Source organism: Tenrec ecaudatus, chromosome 2 (genome assembly GCF_050624435.1).
Source record: "Tenrec ecaudatus isolate mTenEca1 chromosome 2, mTenEca1.hap1, whole genome shotgun sequence".
Classification (NCBI taxonomy): domain Eukaryota; kingdom Metazoa; phylum Chordata; class Mammalia; order Afrosoricida; family Tenrecidae; genus Tenrec; species Tenrec ecaudatus.
Window position 1 is genome coordinate 35,645,674 of NC_134531.1, and position 24,399 is coordinate 35,670,072.

General features: G+C 35.6%; 1 protein-coding gene across 2 annotated transcripts in view; it reads left to right on the forward strand.

The window, feature by feature from the left end:
• The window catches only part of NIPBL (NIPBL cohesin loading factor), a 228,890-nt gene that overhangs the window by 128,175 nt on the left and 76,316 nt on the right, over positions 1-24,399 (forward strand). For both annotated transcript variants that reach the window (XM_075540939.1, XM_075540940.1), the window contains exons 9-10: positions 7,886-8,512; positions 14,976-16,631. In XM_075540939.1, coding sequence (XP_075397054.1) covers positions 7,886-8,512; positions 14,976-16,631 — 2,283 coding nt within the window. The remainder of the gene's footprint in view (positions 1-7,885; positions 8,513-14,975; positions 16,632-24,399) is intronic.

Below are 24,399 nucleotides of genomic sequence, written 5' to 3' on the forward strand. Positions count from 1 at the left end.
TATAAATTATTATTTTGTCATATCTTGCCCTGTCCAACGTCTCCCTTCTCCCACTTTTCTGTTGTATGTCCCTCAGGAAGGAGGTCACATGTAGATCATTATAGTCAGTTCCCCCTTTCCAACCCACCCTCCCTCCACCTTCCCAGTATTGCCACTCACACCACTGGTCCTGAAGGGATCATCCGCCCTGGATTCCCTGTGTTTCCAGTTCCTGTTCTTATCTGTACCAGTGTACATCCTCTGGTCTATCCAGACTTGCAAGGCGGAATTGGGATCATGATAGTGGGGGTGGGAAGCATTTAGGAACTACAGGAAAGTTATATGTTTCATCGTTGCTACATCGCACTCTGACTGGCTCGTTTCCTCCCCGAGACCCTTCTGTAAGGGGATGTCCAGTGGCCTACAAATGGGCTTTGGGTCTCCACTCCACATTCCCTCCCAATTTTGAGGTATTTTTTTAAGTAGCCTTTTATTAATAACAATACACCTGATACTTCGCTATCCATATAAAAGTTCTAATTGTATAGTCCTTATAAAACGTGGAATGGCCTGCCTCTTATGATACATTTTCTCCACAGGATGTATTTCAACAGTTTTAGCAGGGACATTTGTCACAAGGTGAAAGTGAAACTCTCGTGTGTTATTCTAATTTTATTAACTCCTAAAACTTTGAAGGGTTAAGGTACCATAGCCTCTGAAGGGGAATAAACAACTCCAGGGTAGTTCTAGTGTCACTTAGGCATCTTAGTTGAGTACAAACTTTATAACACTTGGCAGGGTCAAGTTATTCAGGCTACCAGGAAGGGGATCATTGATCTATGTAAAACCATAGTTTTCATAACTTATGACATTAGATTGATATTTTAACAGAAGTCGAGCCTTATGAATATGTTCATGAGTTTGTTTTCCAAATAGTTATTTTGTTTTTATTGTGATGAGAGTGAGAGTCTACAGAGTAAACAGGTTTTTTCATACGTATTTTGTTTTGTTACATTGACTACAATCTTAACAATCCATGGCACTCTTTCTATATCCTCCCTTGTGTCTCTAATTTCCATATATCCCTCTTTCCTCTCCCTGACTTCTGAATTTCATTTCTGGTCACTTAATACCCTGGTGGTTGATTGTTTTAATGAATGGGAAGCCTCTCTGGTATTATCGTTCACTGTACACATACTATTCACTGCCACCAAGTGAATACTGACTCAGCAACACTGTAGTTCAGGATAGAACTGCCCCTGTGAGTTTCCGAGACTGTAACTTTTTACAGGAGTAGAAAGTCTCATCTTTCTCCTGCAGAGCTGGTGGGTGGTTTTGAACTCTACTGACCTTTATCATCACAGCCCAATACGCAACCCCTACACCGCCAGGGCTCCTCCATTGTTCACCTTATGGTCCTGTGTATTGTTTGGCCAAAAGGACCTTGGGTGATGCAATGAGCTAAGTATTGGACTCCTAAAGAAAGGTTGGCAGTTAACCCCATAGCCACTATGTAAGAGAGAAATACTTCTGAAGGATTTACTGCCTCGGAGACCTATGTTCCTGCCATATTCCTTAGGGTTCCTGTAAGTCAAAATCAACTTAATGACAGTGAATTTTGGTATTGTTTGACTAGAAGTTGAACTGTGGACGTGAGTTCAGTTCAGACCAGTGAGCATGGTCTTTGGGGGAGTTTTAGTTTTACCCCCTCACTTTTTTTTTTTTCCTACTCTATCCAGGACATCCAAGTTGTGATCCCTCTCAGAGAGGGCAGCAGTGACAGCCAAACAGCATCTGGTTCTTCTGGTCACAGTTTGGGTTTGAGTGGCCCCTGAATCTTTGTGTCTGATGATTTCCTGTGTCTTTGATTTTCTTCACACTTCTTTGCTTCGAATTGGGAGGAACCTATAGTTGTACCGAAGATGACTGCTCACATTTTCCCAAATATTTCTGAAGTGCATCAGTCTTAATTTGATTCTTAGGTGAATGATTGGAAAGTGAAGTATGCTTGAAAATAAAATAAAGCAAACCTACTGTCATTAAGTTGATTCCAACTCATAGCAACCCAAAGGACATAGTAGAACTGCCTTAGGTTTCTGAAGCTGTGAATTCCTATGGAATTAGACCGGCTCATCATTCTCTGTGGAGCAGCTGGTAGATTCAAAATGACAACCTTTCTGTTAGTAGCAGAACATTTAACTCTCTCTGCACAGAATTAACAAAGTTACTGTCATGTGATATTATATTGCAAAAGTACCATAATGTAGACTTTGGCCACATGTGGGTTTAAATTTTGCCACCTCTCTAGCAGTGAATGAATTTCTTAACCTCTGCTAAGTTTCCATTTCCTTTTCTGCAAGAAACGGAGCTCTGTATCACTAAATCACTGCCTGGTAAGAGTTGGACTGAGCCATAGGTCAGTAGTGTGTACCCACCAGCCACTCATCCCTGGGAGAGTGATAAGTCTTCCGACTCCCAAATAGATTTATAGCTTCAGAAACTCTGTATTGGGACATTTTGAGTCTGTTTGGACTCCATGGCAGTAAGTTTATTTTACTGTGACACTCACTAAGAATATTGTAAAAATAAAGTTATACAAAACACTTTGTACCAAGTTCTGACAAATAATTCCAAAATGTTCCTTTCACTGCCCCCTATAAACTTGGTCATTTTTAAAAATCTATTGAATGAATTAATCTCAAAATAATAAATTGTTCCAACAATTTCTTATTACACTTTGAGTGTATTCTGTAAGTTACATTTCTTTATATATGATATTTTGAATATATTAAAGTTACTAACTAAACTAAAAGAACATGGGTTTGTATTTTATTGGCAATTCATTTTACAGTTATACCTAGGTTGTTGAATGGCTGCAAGCTTCAAATTTGCACTACTCGAACAGGAAAGTTCAGAGGGGAAAAATCTGCTCAGTGTGCATAACTTTGCTCTATTTTGAACCAAAAATCTGACCAAGAGTGAGTCATGTGTCTAGTCATGGGCTGCACTTCAATCTTAGGCTCCTATCTCTCTCAAATATCATATAGTGTTTGTGTTGGTGCATTAAAACATTTGTCACTTTTAAAAACATTTGTTGGTTTTGCTTTATTTGCATAAAATATTGTTACTGTGGCTCCCAAGAAAGATAGTGATACTAGTAGTAAAGCTAAAAGGAAAACTATGAGAACCACCATAGAGTTAGTGAAAGAAACGGGAGAAATTTTAATGAGGTTACCACTTGTCTGAATTGGCGGCTAGTCCTTGACTAAGTCTACTTTCTCAACATTTTGGGTCCAAAGAAAAAGATTAAAACTGTTAATGTAGCAAAAGGTGTGAAATCTTCAACCTTTAAAACCTTCAACTGACCAACAAGAGTTTAAAAAGTTACTATTAACTTGGATAAATCAGAAACAAGTAGATGGTGACAGTGTATCCGAGACAGTGATTTTTCAGGAGGCCAAAGCCTTCATAGTTATTTAAAGGCCTGGGAAAATGAATTTACAAGTGTAATTTTGGGGCCAAATGTTTGCTTTTCCATTATTTCTTATGGGAAAAATATGTCACTTTGATTTTTTTGGTGTTCGAACATGAATTTGAAACAGAGTTCAACAATGGAGGTATCACTGTATAATATCCTCACCTTAACTATATTATACATTGGATATGTAACATAAACAACATTTTTATAATGTAACACTAATTCCTGTTCAACCTTTAAAATGGGTCCAAAATTTTTTCTGTAAAGCATCTTCAGTCTTGACTGATTTTTATTATTTCCTAAGGGTTTTAAAACTTTTTATAGAGTCCAAATTAGGAAACATTTGTATATATTACTCACATACAATTATAATTTTATGTATGAGACATATCAAAATTCTTCCCCACACTTAACAGTTTGTTGATTAGGAAAATTCTTCCTTTTCCTTAGCTTACGTTAACCCAGAACACTTAATTGTATTCATGTGGAACCTGTTTATGAACCAAGAGACAGTTGTTCAAATAGATCAAGAGACTGATGCATGGCTTCAAATCAGGAAAGGTGTGCTTCCAAGTTCTGTCCGTTAACCATCATGCCATCTGTACGCTGAACAAATAATCTGAGAAGCTTGTCTATTTAACGAAGAAGGCAGCATCAGGATTGGTGGAAGGATTACTTAACCACCTGCAGTATGCAGATGATACAACCTTGCTGAAAGTGAGGACTTGAAGCACTTGCTAATGAAAATCAAGGAATTCAGCTTTCAATATGGATTACAACTCAATGAACAGAAAACAAAACTTCTCACAAGTGAACCAATAGACAATATCTTTATAAAGAGAAAAGATTAACATCGTCAAGGATTCATTTGCTTGAATCCACAAACAACGCTCATGGAAGCAGCATTAAGAAATCAATTGACTTGTTTCATTGGATAAATCTGGTACACAAGAAAGTGTTGAAGAACAAAGATGTCACTTTGATAACTAAGATGGGTGTTTCCCAAGCCATGGTATTTTAAATAGCTGAATTTGCTTATGAAAGCCAGATAATGAGTAAGGAAGTTGACAGAAGAATTAATACATTTGGTGTTGACTAAGAAATTTAAAAATTACAATGGACTGCCATAGACCAAACTTTTTTTCTTGAAATGCTCAGAATGTTCCTTAGAAGCAAGGGTGATTGATGAGATTTCATTCACATACCTTGGACAGATTTATCAGGAGTGTCCAGTCTCATGCTTAGTAAAATGAGAGGCAGCAATAAAGAGGAAGATCCTTGACAAGATGGTTTGACACAGTGACTTCAAAAGAAGGCTGAAGTACAACAATTTTGAGGCTGTCACAGAACCAGTCAGTGTTTCATGTACATGATCGGGACAACATGTAACAGCAACAACATTTCCCAGTATCGCAGCATTAGTTAATTTAATGGGATCTGTGTGCAAGATATTTTCATAAACCTACATTTGCATAATTTTCTAATAAAAGTGAATTAGCAAGCTATAGAACATGTTTAATGTTAAGTGGAAAGAGAAGAATTAAGACCACATGAGATATTAAAATTTTTTCTATTTATTTAGAAGTTGCTGTGTTTTATCTCAAAATAGGGATGAGATAGATCAATTTGTGATGATGACAATTACAAAGTAAATGTAATAGTGTTGTTTCAGAACTTTAGATAGAGAAGAAGTCAAGTAGATTGTTTTAAACTTGAAAAAAATTAACTATACAGGCTCAACTGAAAAAAACTCATTGCCATTAAGTTGATACTGACTCGGAGCAATTATATAGGACAAAATAAAACTGCCCCTGTGGGTTTCCAAACCTGTTAATCTTAACAGGGATAGAGAGTCTCATCTTTATCCAACAGGCTGGTTGGTGGTTTCACACTGCTTACTTTGTGGTTACCAACATGTAACGTACTGTGTCACCAGAGCTCCTACAAAATAACCTCAAAGAGAAATCAATAAATCTCATCAGAATTGTAAAAAGGAAAATCATACAGCTTTAGTAAACACTAAAGCACCAGCAGTGAAGAAAATGACAAGAAACCCCACAAATAAACTACTCAGCAGAGAAAATTTGAGGAAAAAAACTAGCAGCACACAATACGTACACAGTAAAATGACAAGAAATGAATACTGATTTAATATAATTGAGTTAAATGCACCAATAGTAGAATGGATATGCAGACTCTGGTGCATTCACACAACCAAATGCTGTGTTACACTGAAGAATAATGATGAGTCTGCAAAACACCTCATAACATGGATGAACCTGGTAGACTTACTGAAATTAGGTCATGACGAGATAAATATTATATGAGACCACTATTATAAAAAATCAAGAATAGGTTCTTACACTATAAGAAACGAGCTTTGACGGTTACTATTTGTGGGTGTGGAAGGGAAGTCATGGGCTTGAGGGTAGAAAAGTATTAACTTTGTTGAAGGGAAAAGCAATATACAATATAAGGGAGATTGACAAAAACTAATAAAGGCAAGAGGAGACACTGGGAAATTTGCAAGACTTAAAAAGATAAACAGAGGCAATTACTGTTATATTGTCCTTCAATGATGGTGATAACAGTAAATACTTGGATAGACACATAGGTTGAACAACTGGGAGGGAAAGCGGGACTATATCCACTAATGTATATTTAATGTAATATTACAGTATAGATTTGACTGAATATTTTGGTGTATTTGCCTTTCCTGTAAATATATCCGTGAATGTGGTGGAATATACAGGAAACAAAGTTATGAAAATGTCGTAAAGACATAACCAAACACCTAGAGGGAAAGAGTCACTGGGCATGCATGGGTAATTAGGACCATAGTTTTAAGGGACTCCACAGTCAATTGGCATAACATAGTTCACAAAAGTAGTATTCTACTTTGCAGTAACTAGGGTTTTAAAAGCTTGTGAGCTTTCATGGAAGGTGCACCATTGATCGTTCCTGTTTGACGGAAAGTAGAACCAAGAAAATCAAAATTAGTCTAATGGAATAATGGGCCATGGAATGTCAGTCCCTATAACCTTGAGACCAGAAGAACTAGATGGCTCTTCGCTACCAGTACCAGTTAGTAGTAACCAACTGCTCTGAAAGGGATGGCATTAGAAAGGCCTGCATTGAGTGGTAGAAAAACATGGAAGACCACTCAAAATCCTAAGAAAGAGACCAGGCTTATGGTCAGATAGCGACTGGTGAAACCCCACAACTATGGCATTTAATCGTTCTTCAAGTCTGGAACTGAACTAACCCTATGACTCTAACTTCAGGTAAACAATCTCACTGCTTCTGTCTTCCAGTCAGTTCTAACTCATAGTGACCCTGTGCATAATTTCAGTGTCTGTGAATCTTTTCAGGGGCCGAAAGGCTCATCTATCTCCCTAATAGTGGTTGGTGGATTTGAACCACAACCCCGCCGTTAGTTAGTAGTCCAGCACTTGCATAACAGTGACACCAGGGCTCCTTATTCACACAATAGGGCTATAATGGGAACAGTAGCAGAAGTGAGGTAGAATAATCAACCACTTAAAATCAAAAGATCAGCCATGTGCCCAAAGGCAGATGGAGGAATAACAACACAGGTGATGGTACCATTGAGAGGATTGCAGTGCCTTCGATGAAACAGAATACATATGACTGTGATCTGCTCCAGAAACCTTCACCTAACTCACAAAAGAAAAGTTTTTAAAGGTGTGTTTTAAACATGAGAATTTTAGAAATAACTGAGTTGTACTAGTTACTATTCATTTTAAAATATAAAATTGGACCGTATATGTAAACACTTTATTGAAGAGGTTTATTTTCTTTAACAAATGCCAAATTCCTTATAAAATAAAGTTCCACCCTATGGCTTTTCTCTTTTTAGTCATTTCTGTATTACCAGTTGTGATGTGATTGGAGGCTTTGGTAATTGTATATATTCCTACTTTTTGTTTTTATATCAGTAATGGTCACATGAGTATAGTCTCTACGGCTAATGTGTAATATTTTATAACTTTACAAATACTTTTTAATTTTAGGAATTATAATATTTGGTTTCTAATGTGATGTAGATAATCATCAGTGAAATAGGGATGACATCCCCCTAATAATTGTGTTGTAGCTTCCTTTAAAAATAATCATCTCTCTTACCCTTTTAAAACTAGTATTTATACTTTATAGGCACAAAATTAGAAGTAATACTAGTCTGGAAGATGCAATACTCACTCTTGAGTTCAAAACGTGGGTCATTCGCCAGCAATCACCAGGGAACAAGTTCCTGGAATTCCTGTTAATTTTTTTAAATAAGAGACTTGGATTAGAGAAGTTTTAAATATTTTGGTAATACTGTATTGTCAGTTAATGTTTCTATCATACTGTCACAGAAATTTGGAACCAGCACAACTGTTCACTCCTCTTGAATTGTTTTCCTAGGATCAAGACCATCTTTAATCCTATCATCTCAGTCTCTTCCTTGTTCGTCACCGCGCGATGTTCCACCAGACATACTACTGGATTCTCCAGAAAGAAAACAAAAGAAGCAAAAGAAAATGAAATTGGGCAAGGATGAAAAAGAACAGAATGAGAAGGCTGCCATGTATGACATCATTAGTTCTCCCTCCAAGGACTCCACCAAACTGACATTAAGACTTTCTCGTATACGCTCTTCAGACATGGACCAGCAAGAGGATATGCTTTCTGGTATGGAAAATAGCACTGTTTCAGAAAATGATATTCCTTTTAATGTGCAGTACCCAGGACAGACTTCAAAAACACCCATTACGCCACAGGATATAAACCGCCCACTAAATGCTGCTCAGTGTTTGTCGCAGCAAGAACAAACAGCATTCCTTCCCGCAAATCAAGTGCCTGTTTTACAACAGAACACTTCAATTGCTACAAAACAACCCCAGACTTCTGTGGTACAGAATCAGCAACAGGTTTCACAGCAGGGACCTATATATGATGAAGTGGAATTGGATGCATTGGCTGAGATTGAGCGGATAGAGAGAGAATCCGCTATTGAAAGGGAGCGCTTTTCAAAAGAAGTTCAAGATAAAGGTAAAATAACCTCATTGTTATTATCTCATCCTCTGAGCAAATGTATAATTATAGAGAAATGACTTTCCATTTTTTATGACTTGCATATAGTTTTAATACTAACATCTATACTTCAGAAGTTGTATTCTTTTAAACTCCATATTTTATCTGAAGCAATCACATATTTGAAATTTAGTAGTTCCATACCACAGGTGTACTACATACTATGTTTTATGTGATTTTATTCAGCTGTGCTATTCTGTGGAAGTGAACATTATCATGTTGATAGTACACCTATTTTTATCAGTTATGTTAATATGGTTCATTAATGTAGTTGTACATTTTGAACTTTACTGCCAAAGCTAAGTTAACACCTCGGGGTGATTTTAAAACAGGACATTTAAGATGAGTTTGTGTGTTTGCAGACTATACAGTTCGATCCTTTGCTTGCTTTGTAAGCATACTATCTTAATGATGGAAAAATTTATAGAAAGAGCTTTCAGGGAACATTAGTAGCAGATCTTTCAAGATTACACAGCTTCTTTTGATAATGACTAGATTATTCCCTTTTAGCTATATTGGGATGGCATTTCAAGATATATGTTTATGGATTGTTTTCTTGATTTTACAATCAAAGGAAAGTAAATCCTTCAATAATTTCTGGACTATTTGGCTCACCATATATAAAAATCTTAATTTTTAAGAGAGACTGATGAATCAGTAATTGAAATTATTGTGGTTTATTAATTTAACGTCTTTACAAATACAACACATTTGATCATTCAAACCAAAGCAAACTTTTTGATTACCATTTATGGTTAACTATAGGTGTGACTTACAATTTTCATATTTTCTTTCTTGGTAATTATAAAAGAAAAGTTTGTGATGTTGGAGAGAACTCCCCTTTTTATATATCTTTATTAAGGGTCAGAACCACCACCAGGTATCCCTATGCTGATAAAAATGTTCAAGAAGCACACTATGTTTCCTGGCTATCATGATAATGCTTTTTTCAATATAAAGAGACAGTGTATGTAGTAATTATTGTACTACAATATTTATAAAAATATTAAAATAATCCTCAAATGTGAAAAAAATGAGACTTCATTTTCGAGGGTACTGGATTTTAGCTAGTAAATTGGTGACATTCAGGATAAAAGAAGTCATTAGCAGTTCATTTTCCCTTTGGTTTGCAATTTATAGAACAGGAAATAAATTATTGCATGGATACCGAAGTGTGTCTCCTCTCTTGAACATATCTGCATATCAAATATAGACAACATTGCTCAACATTTCTTGATTATATTAATCCACCCAAAAATTCTTGAATCTAGTAATAAATGATATTTTATGAACATGAACAGAAGAAAAAGTCATTAAGTTTTTGTTGCTAAACTCATGTCTCTTGAAATTAAGAAATTTTTGCCTTTAAAAGTGGAGTAAAAATAAGGAAAATAAAAGTCTAATTGAATATTAGCAAAGTTACTGAAGACTACTAACTTTTCTTTGAGAAGATAAAACAGAATCAGTAACTTAATACACTCTTGAATACACCTGTAATGTATTCTTTGCTTTCAATTACCTAAAGTTTTCTATAATTTGTGGTGGTGTGGCTATAACAACAATAATTGAAAAGTGAAGTCAATGAAGTTGACTTAAAATTTGGTGAAAATGCAACTTGTTTGGTTCTGTAAGGATTAAAGTAAGAGGGAGGGTGGAATGTTCATTAAAGCTCTCTGATTTTCGTTTAAGTGATTTAATATGTGTGTTTTTCCAAATTGATTACACTGACTTTGATGACCTCACTTTATCTTTGTCCTTTCTAACTTGTTTTCTGAAATCCGTATTCATGTTATTTGATTTTATTTGAAAGTCCTTGGAATTTAAGTGCCACCTAACACCTCTGATTTGAACCTGGTTACTTTGCATTCCATTTATTCCGTTTGTTTTTTTGTATAATGGGTAGCATTTTGATATGAGCAGTTAGCCAGATATCTTGGAAAGATTTGAGGTTTGTAAGGTTATAAATAAAAGTTGAATTCTTAGCTAGTAGTGATTTTGTAGTCAACTCCTCGAGAGATGAAATACTTCCTTGAAATCTATACATTGCTAGTTACTTCTTTTTTGCTGTGCTTTTTAGGGCTTAATTGTAAAATAGACATTTAATGTATTTTTAAGATTTTTCGTGGATATCTGTCGTATTGCTGGTAGTAAGAAACAAACATGATTATTTGGCTTTACTGAAAGCTCTGCTCTAGCGTCTGAGCATTTTCTCTAGTCAATATAGACTCTAAGTTGTTGAGGGGGTTAGTCAAGTCCTTGGAAAATGTATTTATATTATATTTCCAATATATTTATTTGCTTAGAGAAAACTATTCATTTTAATAGACTAAAAAATAAAAATATTACCCACTAAACAAGAAAAGAAAGTTCAACAAACATGGTGGGTTGATTATTGAGGGATTTGAGAAAAAGTATAAAGTAGTCTTAAGAAATACTTTTCCTGGACTGTGGTATAGGATCTAATGTACCTTGTTAGACTTGTAGACAGGACTTCTGACTGCTAGGTATTTATATCTTTATGGCCTGATCTGTCTTTGAACAGATTTCTGTGTTCACTGATAGGATAATAACTGTCATATAATATTTTACATATTCCATAAGGACCTTTCCTCAATCTTTCTGATTATATTTTTTACCTTTGGTAATTATGTCATTTTTATAGGGCTGTTCCTCTTTGCTTTGGGGTGAACTTTCATAGATACTAGTATCTCCTTCTTGTGCTGAAAATCTCTGCTTCCTTACAGTCAAAGAGAGCTCCTTCTCATCTTTCCCAAGGTCCACTTTCCATGTTAGCAAGGGTAAAGAATGATCTAGCTTGGGTAATTTTTTTCATGTTATTTACATTTTCTTGAATTATAAACTTATAAACCGTAAGTTATTGTGTACTTTCATCTAGAATAAGAGATTGATAATTTGGGTAGGAATAGGACATTTGGCCATTTAACATATACTGTGGCTTAAGGATACGGTGTTTTAATTTTTCATAATTAGCGACTGTGCTAATTATTGTGCAGTTTGCTTTGTGGTTTATTTTGGGGGGTAGTTATCACTTGCAGATTTAAGTAAATGATACTGTTTTTGGAGTCTTATAAAGAGATCTGGATGGGAAATTGTGTTGGTTTTGAGATTATGGTATTCTTTTCTATGTGTTTTCTTCAGAAATGTATCTATTCTAATAACTAATTTTGTGGTTCACAATGCTGAAGAAGGCTTAAAGATTATCAGTCCCAAACATTGAAATTATTCTTCATAGAAATGACTCTCCATCATTAGGTAAAGTTTTATTTCGATGTAATGAAGACTAATAACAAAGCTGGATAGACAAAAGTAACCTGTACAGATTCAGAGCCCCTTTACTCGAGGTAAGGTCATAGTGGAACTGAAACAGATCAAGCAAGTCAGAATGTGCTCTTAACATACCCAAGAATTTTCTGCAGCAGGGATGAAATGTGTCCAGGTTGTACAGAAAAGTGCAGCAGTATTTTCAGTAGTTAAAAAAATCAAGATGGTTTTTAGCAATATATTGTAAGACAATTTGTAAGCTTTCTCAATTTTAAGATTTTACTCATGTATAAATGCCATAGATATTTTTGTTGTTAAAAAAGCAAGCATAACATCCATAGTTTAAGATAACTAAAATGAACATAAAATTTTTCATTTGTTTTGTCGAATTTCTATTTTAATGATTAAATGTATATTGAGATTAATGATCTATAAACTGAAGTATTTTGTCATTCATTAATCAGACTTTTAAGGTATTTAAGTTTTTTTTAAAGAATTGCTTATATTACTGACAGAATGAGCACAGATTTATTAAACACCTTTGCTATTATTTTTGTGCTGCTTTTATCATTTAAATGACTTTCACAAAAACATATTTCAATTTCCTGATACTTTTCATATAGGCTTAAGGGGAAAGTCTAGAGGAAGCATTCTATTTATTCATTTAGGTCACTGTTGGTCTGGGTTTTTTCTATTATTAAATACTTTTATTGGGGCTCTTACAGCTCTTAGCACAATCCATACATTTATCCATTGTGTCAAGCAAATTTGTACATTTGTTGCCATCATTTTTCAAAGCTTTTTCTTTCTACTTGAGCCCCTGATATCGGCTCCTCATTTTTTCCCCGCCCTTATGAACCCTTGATAAATTTTAGATTATTTTCTTACCTTACATCGTCCTCCCTTTACCCACTTTTCTGTTTTTCATCCCCTAGGAGGGGGTTATAATGTCGATCTTTGTGATTGATTCCCCCATTCTTCCCCCTACCTTCTGCTTATCCTCCTGGTATCTCTATTCTCATTATTGGTCCTGAGGGGTTTATCTGTCCTGGATTCCCAGTGTTATGGCCTCTTATCTGTAGCAGTGTACATGTACTGGTCTAGTCTGATTTGCAAGGTAGAATTGAGGTCATGATAGTGGGATGGAAGAAGCATTAAAGAACTAGAGGAAAGTTGTATGTTTCATTGGTGCAATACTACACCCTGACTGGTTCATCTCTTTTTTTGTGCCCCTTCTGTAAGGGGATACCCAATTGTCTACAGATGGGCTCAGCACCCTCCCCTCCCTCACATTGTTATGATTTTGTTCTGGGTCTTAGATGCCTGATACCTGATCCCATCAACACCTCAGTGTCACACAGGCTGGTGTGCTTCTTCCATGTGGATTTTATTTCTTCACAGCTAGATAGCCACTTGTTTATCTTCAAGCCTTTAAGTCCCCAGATGCTATGTCTTTTGATAGCCGGACACCATCAGCTTTCTTAACCGCATTAGCATTCTATTTATGAGGTAGTAATTACTCTGGTGAGACTCTGTCAAGGCATTTATAATATAAAAGTTTATACATCATTTTTTAAAGATCCTATAAACATAAATTTTTGAATTCTGAGTGCATTTTCTCATAGATATTGATTCAGAAAGTTTCAATCATATAAGTTCTTAACCGGCTACTTTTAACTAGTAGAAATGCTCTAACTTCAGTTTAATGAGAATATACTATTCTTTTTTTGCAAATGGAACATGTTTAATGAAAATACCCAACAATGACTTAGTTTATGAAAAATAACTAGCAAATGGCTCGTATACATTTTAATAAGATTTCATTTGATTGTAAGTTGTAATGAACTACTTCTCACCTTGAGAACTAAAGAATGGCGCCTTGTAATTAAAAAGAAGTGTTTACCATTAATGACCCCCCCCCAAAAAAAATTCTAGAACTTTGTTCTATACAACAATAGGAGTTCTATTTTAGGAATTTTATTGTTTGCTATAAATGATGCTGTCATGTAAATTGATATTGTCAAATCTCCTATTAAAATTATTAAACGTGATTTGGAAAACACCTAAGTCATCAGTATGTAAATTAAAGCAAGCAAAGTTTCGAGGTGCTGTAATGTAACTATTCTCAAGAACTAACTGCAGATTCAGTTTCTAGAAAATTATCTAGTAATCTCTTTAGTCAAAAGTGGAATCACATACAGAAACACATAAGCTGTTATAAGCACCCGGATATTTTATTGTGAAGTGTGTGTGTGTGTGTGTGTGTGTGTGTGTGTGTGTGTGTGTGTGTGTGTCTTTTTAAAATACAGAAATACTATAGGTCGTTTCTTTCTGAGGCAATACATAGACCCCTAGACCTTTGATTTGTAGGATGGAAGTGATTTTCCCCACTGGAAAACACTTAACAGAATTTATCTAAAAGTCTTATTTGCCTCTGATTCATATAAATGACTGGGTTGCTTCATTATTTTAAATTTTATCTAACATATGTTGGCTTTTAAGCTCCATATTTACTGTTGGCATCTTGAAGGCTTTGAGTCCTAGCTTAAAGGTTAATGACAAACTCTTATGTTCTTTCCTTCCTCTACACACCCTATTTACCTATTTTCACTGCCATGATTTCTACTTTCTTTCTGATTTCTCTCTCTTCCTTTTTGTTTAGTAACTTTTTGTATATTGGCAGATTTTGGGTTCTCAATAGGTTTTGGCATAAATTATCATATGAGAATGCATGGCTTATAATTGGCTACCTTGTTCTTATGTAGGGAATTTGGTTTCCCCTTACCATATATAAACACGTTTGTATTGAAATATTTTAACTTCTTAAAAAAAAGGAATATTTTAACTTCTGTTGATTTTTTACATTTTTTGAGCTTACTGACAGACTCAGTAAGTTTGTTGTTAAATTCTTTTTACTATAAATAGTAATAATATTCACTGAGATCTAGTAAGCATAAATATTTCATCAAACTTAGATTTAAATATTGTGTTGTTTATGTCTATTATGTTACATGTGCATATTTAATTTTGCATTCACTCTACAAATAAAACAATGAGCTATACAAATAGCATCCATATTTTTAATGTGATAAGAATATTTCTCTAATACTAATACTGAGTATTTATGTTTAAATTTCAGATAAGCCTTTGAAAAAAAGAAAACAAGATTCTTACCCACAGGAGGCTGGGGGTGCTACAGGAGGTAACAGACCAGCTTCTCAGGAGACAGGTTCGGCGGGAAATGGGTCAAGGCCAGCACTAATGGTTAGCATTGATCTTCATCAAGCAGGAAGAGCGGACTCTCAGGCTTCTCTAACTCAGGATTCAGACACCATAAAAAAGCCTGAAGAAATCAAACAATGTAATGATGCACCTGTTTCTGTTGTTCAGGAAGACATTGAAAGTCTTAAGCCTATGCCAGAAAACCATCCTGACACGCCTAAAAAAAAATCTGATCCTGAACTTTCAAAGAGTGAAGTAAAACAAAATGAAAATAAAGTGACAGATTCTAAACCAAATGAAAACAGATTGGTGGAGACAAAATCAAGTGAGAACAACTTAGAAACTAAAGTTGACACCCAAACAGAAGAACCTAAACCAAATGAGAGCAGGACAACGGAATCTCAACCAAATGAGAGCACTGAAGCTGAGCCTAAACAGAATGAAGCTAAACTACCTGACCCAAAACCAAATGACAGCAAACAAAATAACGGGAAGTCAGAAACAACAAAGTCAAGACCTGAAACCCCAAAGCAGAAGGGTGAAAGCCGGCCTGAAACCCCAAAGCAGAAGAGTGATGGACGCCCTGAAACCCCGAAACAGAAGGGTGATGGACGACCGGAAACCCCGAAACAGAAGGGTGATGGACGCCCTGAGACCCCGAAACAGAAGGGTGATGGACGACCAGAAACCCCAAAGCAAAAAAGTGAAAGTCGACCTGAAACCCCGAAACATAGGCATGAAAATAGGAGGGACTCTGGAAAGTCATCAGCAGAGAAAAAACCTGAAGTGTCTAAACATAAACAGGATGTTAAATCTGATTCACCTCGGTTAAAATCAGAACGTGCTGAAGCCTTAAAGCAGAGACCTGATGGACGAGCTGTTTCTGAGTCACTAAGACGTGACCATGATAGTAAACAAAAATCAGATGACAGGGGTGAATCAGAGCGGCATCGAGGGGATCAGTCTAGGGTTCGAAGACCAGAAACATTGAGATCCTCTAGTAGAAATGAACATGGCACTAAATCTGATGGTTCGAAAACTGATAAACTAGACAGAAAACACAGGAATGAATCAGGGGACTCAAGGGAAAGACCATCCTCCGGGGAACAAAAATCAAGACCTGACAGTCCTCGTGTTAGACAAGGAGATTCTACTAAATCAAGACCTGATAAAACCAGTTTTAAGTCATCTAACAGTAAAGAAGATAAAAGGACAGAGGGTAACAAGAGCAAAGTAGACAGTAATAAAGCACATCCTGACAACAAGACAGAATTTCCCAGTTATTTGTTGGGTGGCAGGTCTGGTGCATTAAAAAATTTTGTCATTCCAAAAATCAAGAGGGATAAAGATGGCAATATTACTCAGGAGACAAAGAAAGTGGAAACAAAAGGCGAGCAGAGGGACAAAGTGGAAAAAATGGGATTAGTTGAAGATCTAAATAAAGGAGCTAAGCCGGTTGTTGTCCTGCAAAAACTCTCTTTGGATGATGTTCAGAAACTTATTAAGGATAGAGAAGATAAATCAAGAAGTTCCCTTAAGCCTATCAAGAATAAACCATCAAAGTCAAATAAAGGTAAGAATAAATATACGGATTTGTATATTTTAATTAGTTTGAATTTTGAGGCCATTAAGCATACAAATAATGGTAATTTATAAAAACGAGAACATGCTGAATGAAATGCCGTCTCTATCAAGCAACAACGCATTGTTTACCAAGAGTTTTCTTGGAAAGTTAGCAATAAAAGTTCCTTTTCTTCCACTCCTGTTTGAATTGAACTACGCCGATAGTAATGCTTTTTATTGTTACTTGGCTACACAGAAATAAGTTATTTTCCTGTTATTTCAGATATTTCTGGAAGTTGATTGTTAATCAAGTGAATGAATACATTTAACAAATCTAAAAGTATTTTGAGTGTAGAGATACTTTATTCTACAATGAGGTAATAAATTAAGTTAACTGAACTCCAATTTACAACATCTCAGGATGGATGAATAGTTTCAATTTGTATCATTTGTAAAGTTACATAAAAGACTGTTTTGCTTTTGTTTTGTGGAGGAGGTGATTGGTTAGGAGCATTTCACCTGTATGCTTTTGCCCTGTGTGTGGAAAGGTAATAGAGACTATGTTTACATCTTGAGTTCATCTAAATCATAGGGGGAAGGAGTTCTCATATATTTGTATGGTTGCTGAAATAAGTTCTCTGTTTACTTAAGTATGATTATTTCAGGACAAAAAATTCTAGAGGTGTTGAACATAGGGCAATTTGTGTAGAAAATGTATTTCTCTTCATACTAGGTGTTATTTTGTATACTAGATATTTGAGATAAATATATTTTGTATAATGCTATGTGGCAATATCTGTTTATCCATGTGTAATAGAAATAGTTTTGAAGGCAAAAGAGCTGGAAGTTTATATAATTTTAGGTTTTCATTCTGTGAAAGGTTTATTAAAAACTTGAATCTATACTTACTCTTAAATTATATAAAACTCTAGCACTGCACCATCCAATGAAGTAACCAACTAGCCTCTTTGAGCTATGTAATATTGAAATTATAATGAAATTTTAAAAGCATTTCCTCAGTAACCACATGGTAGCTACTATAGGAGAGCTGAGTAACTATAATGTAGCTACTGGACTGAAAGACGCAGATAGGGAACGTTTACTTCAGCACAGAGACTGTTGTAGCACCCTGGAATGTGAGGAGGTACAACATGGGCAGTGATCATTAGTTTGCTTGCTTTTTATAAAATGCTATTATAGCTTACAACATAGGCAGTGGTTGTTATTTTGCTTGCTTTTTGTAAAATACTGTCATTATCTAATTTTAAAAGCTTTTGAGAAAATTGCATTATTATTAAGAACTCTTTATGAATTGATAACTTATACTGATCAGTCTGTTTTTAGTCTTGGTGTTTCTCAAATAGTCACTGTTTATTTGGTTTTATCTCTTGAAAAATGAAAAGTAATCGTCTCTTGAGTCACTTTCAGTGAACCTGTTTGATTTGTATATATGGCAAACAGTGGTTCTCAACCTTCCTAATGCTAGGACTCTGTAATACACTTCCTCATGTTTTGGTGACAACCCCAACCATAAAATTACTTTCATTGCTACTTTATAACTTTAATTTTGCTACTGTTATGATTTGGGTGACCCCACCCTCCCAAGGGGTCACGACCCACAGGTTGAGAACCACTGCTTTAAAATATTAAGGCTTTAGTCTCAATATATGGTATGTCTATTATTCCACTTGTATAAATCTTTAAAAATTTATACATATATGTTACTGTGAAAGTAAGGTGTCTATCAGAATGATATAGATGTGGTTGCATGTTTAGGTGTATACACACACCTGATTTTATGTATATACATATACACACACATATGTGTATGTATGTATGTATAATAGGCTGTGAGATGCTGGACAAGTGCCAGAATTGTCTTCTTTTGGAACACTTTTTTTTCTTTATTATAAATATCAGGGGAAAGTTTATACTTCTAAGCTATAGAATATATAGTTAGGTGGTTTTAGAACAATCATTTGGAAAGATGGAAAGTGGTACCTTCTGGTCCCTTGTTCTGGATCGTCTTCCCCCTCCCCCTGCTCTACTCTCAGTCTACACTTGACTTGCCTTCTGCCCTCTGTTCTAACGAAGGCTTTATAACCACTTAAATAACACGCAGTAAATACTGTCCTTATATTAATCACTCTGTTCCCATGTTATTATATTAACTCTCAATATCTTGTTAGTGCCAATCCATGTTTCTTAGGGTTTCAACACAAATTTGTGTATTTGGGAGCTCTGGTAGCACACGGTAAAAGTGCTCCGCTGCTAGCCATAAGATTGCCAGTTTGATCCCACTTGCTGCTCTGTAGGAGAATGACTTAGTAGGCTGCTCTTGGAAAGATTTTAATCTTGGAAACCCTTTGGAGCAGTTCTACTCTGTCCTATGGGAATGCTAGGAGTTGTAATCAACTTGACAAGAGTGGGTTTGGGGTACCCTCAAGGCTTCAAAAGGTTTATGAGAGCATTTCCATTGTCTTTTAATTCTGCTTTCCTATGAACTTTTTGAAAGACTCAGATGGGTCATATGTTACTGTGAAAGTAAGGTGTCTATCACAATGATGCAGATGTGGTTGCATGTTTGGGTATACACACATATCTGATTAAAATAACAACTAGAGCGTTTCATGAAAAAAAAATGCTTAGGTTTATTTCAGCATTCCATGTTTTACATCTGTTAGCTTTTATGCATTAGACTCCTAACTGAAAAGTCTGCAATTCAAAACCAACCAGTAACTCCACGGGGGGTGGGGGGTGGGGAGAGAAGCTTTCTATTCTGCTCAAGAGTTACAATCTCGGAAATCCGGAGGAGCGATGCTCCCTGTCCTATAGGGTTTTCTGTGAGTTGGAATTGACCTGATGGCAGTGAATTGGAGTGAATTTATAGCAATAGTATAGTTGTGTAATAGTTTTAATTTATTACATGTATGTAAAACAAAGTTATGCATTCATAGTACACATTGCATGGATTTTCTTTGGAGTTTCGCAGAAAAATCACATTCTGCCATGAAGTTTTTCTAATTAAGGCAATTAGACCAACTCTGGCTAGAATATTTCTGGGGTTGATTCCTATGGCCACAGTCTATGCCCTCTCACTACTACCTAGTCACCTCTGGCTTATAGCAATTCTGTAGGACAACTACCCCTGTGGTTATCTTTGGCTATAAATCATCATGAATGCGGAAAGCGTCTTCTTTCTCCCTCAGATGCAAATTGCTGATGGTGCAATTTGCAGCCCAATGCATAACCCACTATCCCATCAGGGCTCCTTCAATACATGTTGGGATGTATATTTATATCCCTCTTAACTAGCACAATAAATGAATGGGTACTATATTGCCACCATTGTAAGGAAGGATTTTATATAGAGAGAAAAATTGTGCAATCATACCTTATGTTCTCACCAATATACTCCAGCTCAGGAACTTGTATATAATTTTCAATTTACGGCGCCTTAAATTTTCTAATAAATGGCTTCCTCCAAATACCTAGTTTTGTTAAGATTCGAAGAAGACCTACTTATGTTCATCTGCTTAACATCCCCTGTTCCCCTATTTTGTTTGATAACTGTTAAAAGATTGGCTGCATATCAATCTAATTCTCATCCTGCTTCTATTAGCTTCCTTGTTTTCCCCCATCATCATGGTTTCTTCTTGTCATAGGGGCAAGCGAGAGAAATTTTGTGAAACTGTCAGAACATTTTAAATGTCTTCTATTAACATATATTTGAGTATGTATGTTAACAAACAATCAGTAAAGTAATGAGATCTCTAAGACTCACATGGTTGTCAGTTGACAGGCCTCAAGTACCACTAAACATTTAGTATCAGTAATTACAGACTCTGGCAATATGACACAACACCAGTGTGTCTCAAAACCCTATGACTTTACATCTCGGGAAACAATTTTTTCTTCACTTCCTTTCAACTGGTCTTTCATTTTTTTATCACGTATACTCACCAACTGCTCTCAAAAAGCATCCCATATCAATTGTTGTTTGAAATCATGTGCAAACACCAACAAAAAATTAAGCCCACTACCATAGAGTCAGTTTCCAACTGAAGCAACCCTATAGGGCAGCGTAGAGTTGGCCCTTTGGTATTTGTGGGACTGTAAATCTTTACAAGAGCAGAGAGCCTCATCTTTATCCAGTGGAGCAGCTGGTGGGTTCAAACTGCGGACCTTGGGTAACCCTAGTACTCCTTATTCTGAAAAGAAACTGCTTTTATTTAAGAAAGAAAATAGTCATTAATCTAAGACACACTGAATTCTCATTTATTCTAAAACAATTGCTGAAAATAGTCTTTGGGCTTGTATACTTATCTGTCAGTTAAAAAAACATCAACCTCTAGTTTGTTTGATTAACTGATGACTTAATTCCTTATTTAGGATAACTTTTCACCTCAATTATCTGTTATAGTAGTTACTAAGTGCTGATTGCTTGCTCTTTTGTAGCACTGGACGGTGTAGGTAGAATATGCATATGATCCTTATCTTCTGTAAATCTGGAGAAATTTTTGTTTCTGGGAATGAATTCCTAAGATGAGGTGGTCACTTATTAGGCTGCAATCCTCAAGGTCACTCCATGGGAAAAAGAGGAGAACTGTCTACTCTCATGAAGAGTTAGAGTTTCAGAAACTCCCAGGGAATTTCTTCCTTACCAATAGGATGACTGAGTTGGCGCCTACTTGATGGCAGTTAAGTAATATTAATACTGAATGATGCTGCCCCCAAAATATCTGTTGACTCTTTTGAGCAGTTCCATAAAAAAGTCCCTTCTAAAACAACTCACATCGCTAGTCTCTGTAAAGACTTCAGATTCAGTGAAATCTTTAGCAAATATTTTCAGAATGATTATTTCAGAGGTTTGTGTAAATAATAGGAACGTAGGGGCTGCTGGTCAATTTATATTGAGTAATATTTTGAAAAGGTGTGATCATGAACTTAATCATTCATTTTCCCCAAAATTTTGCTTTGTAAATTATACTAATATTTACATATTGATGTAAAGAAATACATCAAGTAGAATTTTTTTGTAAAAAATATTTTGTTGAATGTTGTAAAAACAAGCTTGTTATCTAGAGCCTTCATTGGGATTTAAGATGATGAGGTCATGCACAGTAGTTCAGCACCGTGTAAGGGATGCTGAAGAAAGTCATAAATATGTGCTGGTATTTAGTGGATCGATTGGAATGACTTTCTGGTCATCTCAGACTTTTTCTCCTTGGTGCTGTCAAATTGATTCTCGCTCCTCTTATACCTTGAGAATGATGCCCTTCTCAAAGGACTGCTCTCTCCTGGTCTGAAGTACGTGAGATGAAATCTCACCATCCAACGTATGTAGACGTGTGCTTGATACAACTGATGTATGGATTGTTATAAGAGCTGTACGATTCCCCCAATAAAACTATTTCTAAAAAATAATAGAAAAAATAAATCTCATCAAATTTGCTGCGAAGGAGCATTCCAGCTGTGTACTCCTCCCAAGACAGATTTTATTTATTCTTGCAACTCATGGAAATTTGAATATTCTTCTTAAACACCCTAATTCTAATCAGTCCCTCTCTGGTCTTCCTCATTCACTATCCAGCTTTCACATGCATGTGAGGCTACTGGAAATACAGTGACTTGGGCCAAATGAATCTTAGTCCTCAAAGTGACGTCTTTGCTCTTTAAGAGATCTTGTGCATCAGATTTCCAGTATGGTTGGTTTCCTGTCTGCTGCTCCCAGGGGCGTTGATTCTCAAGCTACTGAAATGAAATCTTGCCACTTCTCTATAAATATCAATATAGAAAAACTTAAGAAATGCTTTTATAATTTGAAAAAGAATTTCAATGGAAAAAAAAACACTAAGACGACCAGAAATTCATTCTAAACGTTCCACTAAATACCAACAAATATTTATGACCTTCTTCTGCATCCCAAACATGGTACTACACTGTTGTGTATGAACCCCATCATCTTAAAGCTCAATGGAGGGTCTAGATAACTAAAGAACCAATGACTGTAATGTTGAGAAAGTGATTACTGGATCAACATGGGAAGAAGGGATGTTGTGGTGTGTTCTCAGCCCAAAGACGAAGGGTAAAAATAAGAGACATGGCAAGTTAAGGAAATTTAGATTAGTGTTTGAATGTAATAGGCAAGAAGGTACAGCAAAACTGAATTGGTCAGAATTAACCACTGGTTGTGTTTACAGCCATGTGGTAGTTAGAAATTAATTAGGAAAGACGCTAGCAGCAAGCATTGTTAGAAAATCTTTTTGTATAATGTAGTACCATAGAAAATGTAGCTAAAGTTCTCTACACATGCAGCCTAGTAATATAAAAATAGTTTGACAAATAGCTATAATTTAATACATGATCAAGTTGATTAAAATACTTAAATAGTACCAATAGCAACTTATGAAGAATCTACTATACTCTTAAAATATCTCCTAATTTCTTCAAAAATAATCATTCATGTACCTCTCTGTGTTCCTAAAATGTAGCATGTATTTATTTGTATTCTTTTAGGAAAATTCATGTTTTCTTACATTAGTATTGTTTTTATACTACTTGCTTTTATTCCTGTGACATACATCTTTCACTATCTTTTTTGCCATCTCGGTACCAATACTTTAAATACTTATTCTTTAAATGATCTCCTTTTACATTGCATTCCTTAAAATTGGACATTTTCATGGACATTTTGATGTTATAACAGGTAAAAGTGACCTAAAGATCTCTATACTTAGAGCTTTTTGTTTTGTTCAATACATTTCCTTAGATTAAATATCCATGAATAGTATAAATAGGTGTAAGGGTTTAAACAGCATTTTCTGTCTCATTTTGTACCCTGTAGCCGAATCTTAGTGGACACATACATTTCAGCAAATTACAAGAACTCACAAGCAAAGGTCAGGTCATTTAATACCAAGTCAAAAACTCGTATGCATAGTGGGAACCCCTAAAGGCATTGTGTGGACAGACAACAAAACTTCATGTGTCATGAAGTTGTTTCTTTCAAAAGGAAGGAAAAGGTGCTTTTTGTGAAGATGTCCATTAAAATGATTTTTTAAAGGCTTTCTGAACAATCCAAGATTTTACTTTCAAAAACATAATGTTGACAACTTTTATATCAATGTGGCAGGCATCTATTAGTTAATATATTGAAACGCAGGACTTACATCCTATTGATTTGTGAGAGAAATCCATTTGATTAATTTTAGGTGTATCCTTCAAATGATTTCCTCTTTTTAATTATTTCTTTCTTACTCTCACTTCTGCATGATATTGTTCAGCTGATTCTGTCCTTCCAACAGTTATAAACAGAGCCCTTCTGGTCATGCTCTTGAGGACCATTTCCATTATCTGTAGAATCTGTCAGTTTTATTCCACTCACCTTCCCTCCCCACAGAAGCCTCTGTTCCAAAAAGTGATATCCCCTTTCTCCTACTTTTCTACTACTATTTATCAAATAACTGCTTAAACTTTCATCCAAACTCTTCCTCTGGGGCCAGTGTTAAGTGGTTTGAAAACGTCTCCCTCCATGCCCTGACTATTCTGCTGTTTAGTACCCAGTGCCATTGGGTGAGCAAACGTCAGGGTCTCTGTGGAAGGCATGCTCAAAGGCTCAGGCTCATGATTTAACCCCACGTGTTTTCATGTGCTCGCCAGGTTGTCTCCTTTTGCTTCTAGACCAGGGGTTGGCAAACCGCAGCTCCCGAGCCATATGCGCCTCTTCCGGTACATACATGTGGCTCTGAAGTAAAATTGAATATTATTCAGGTAAT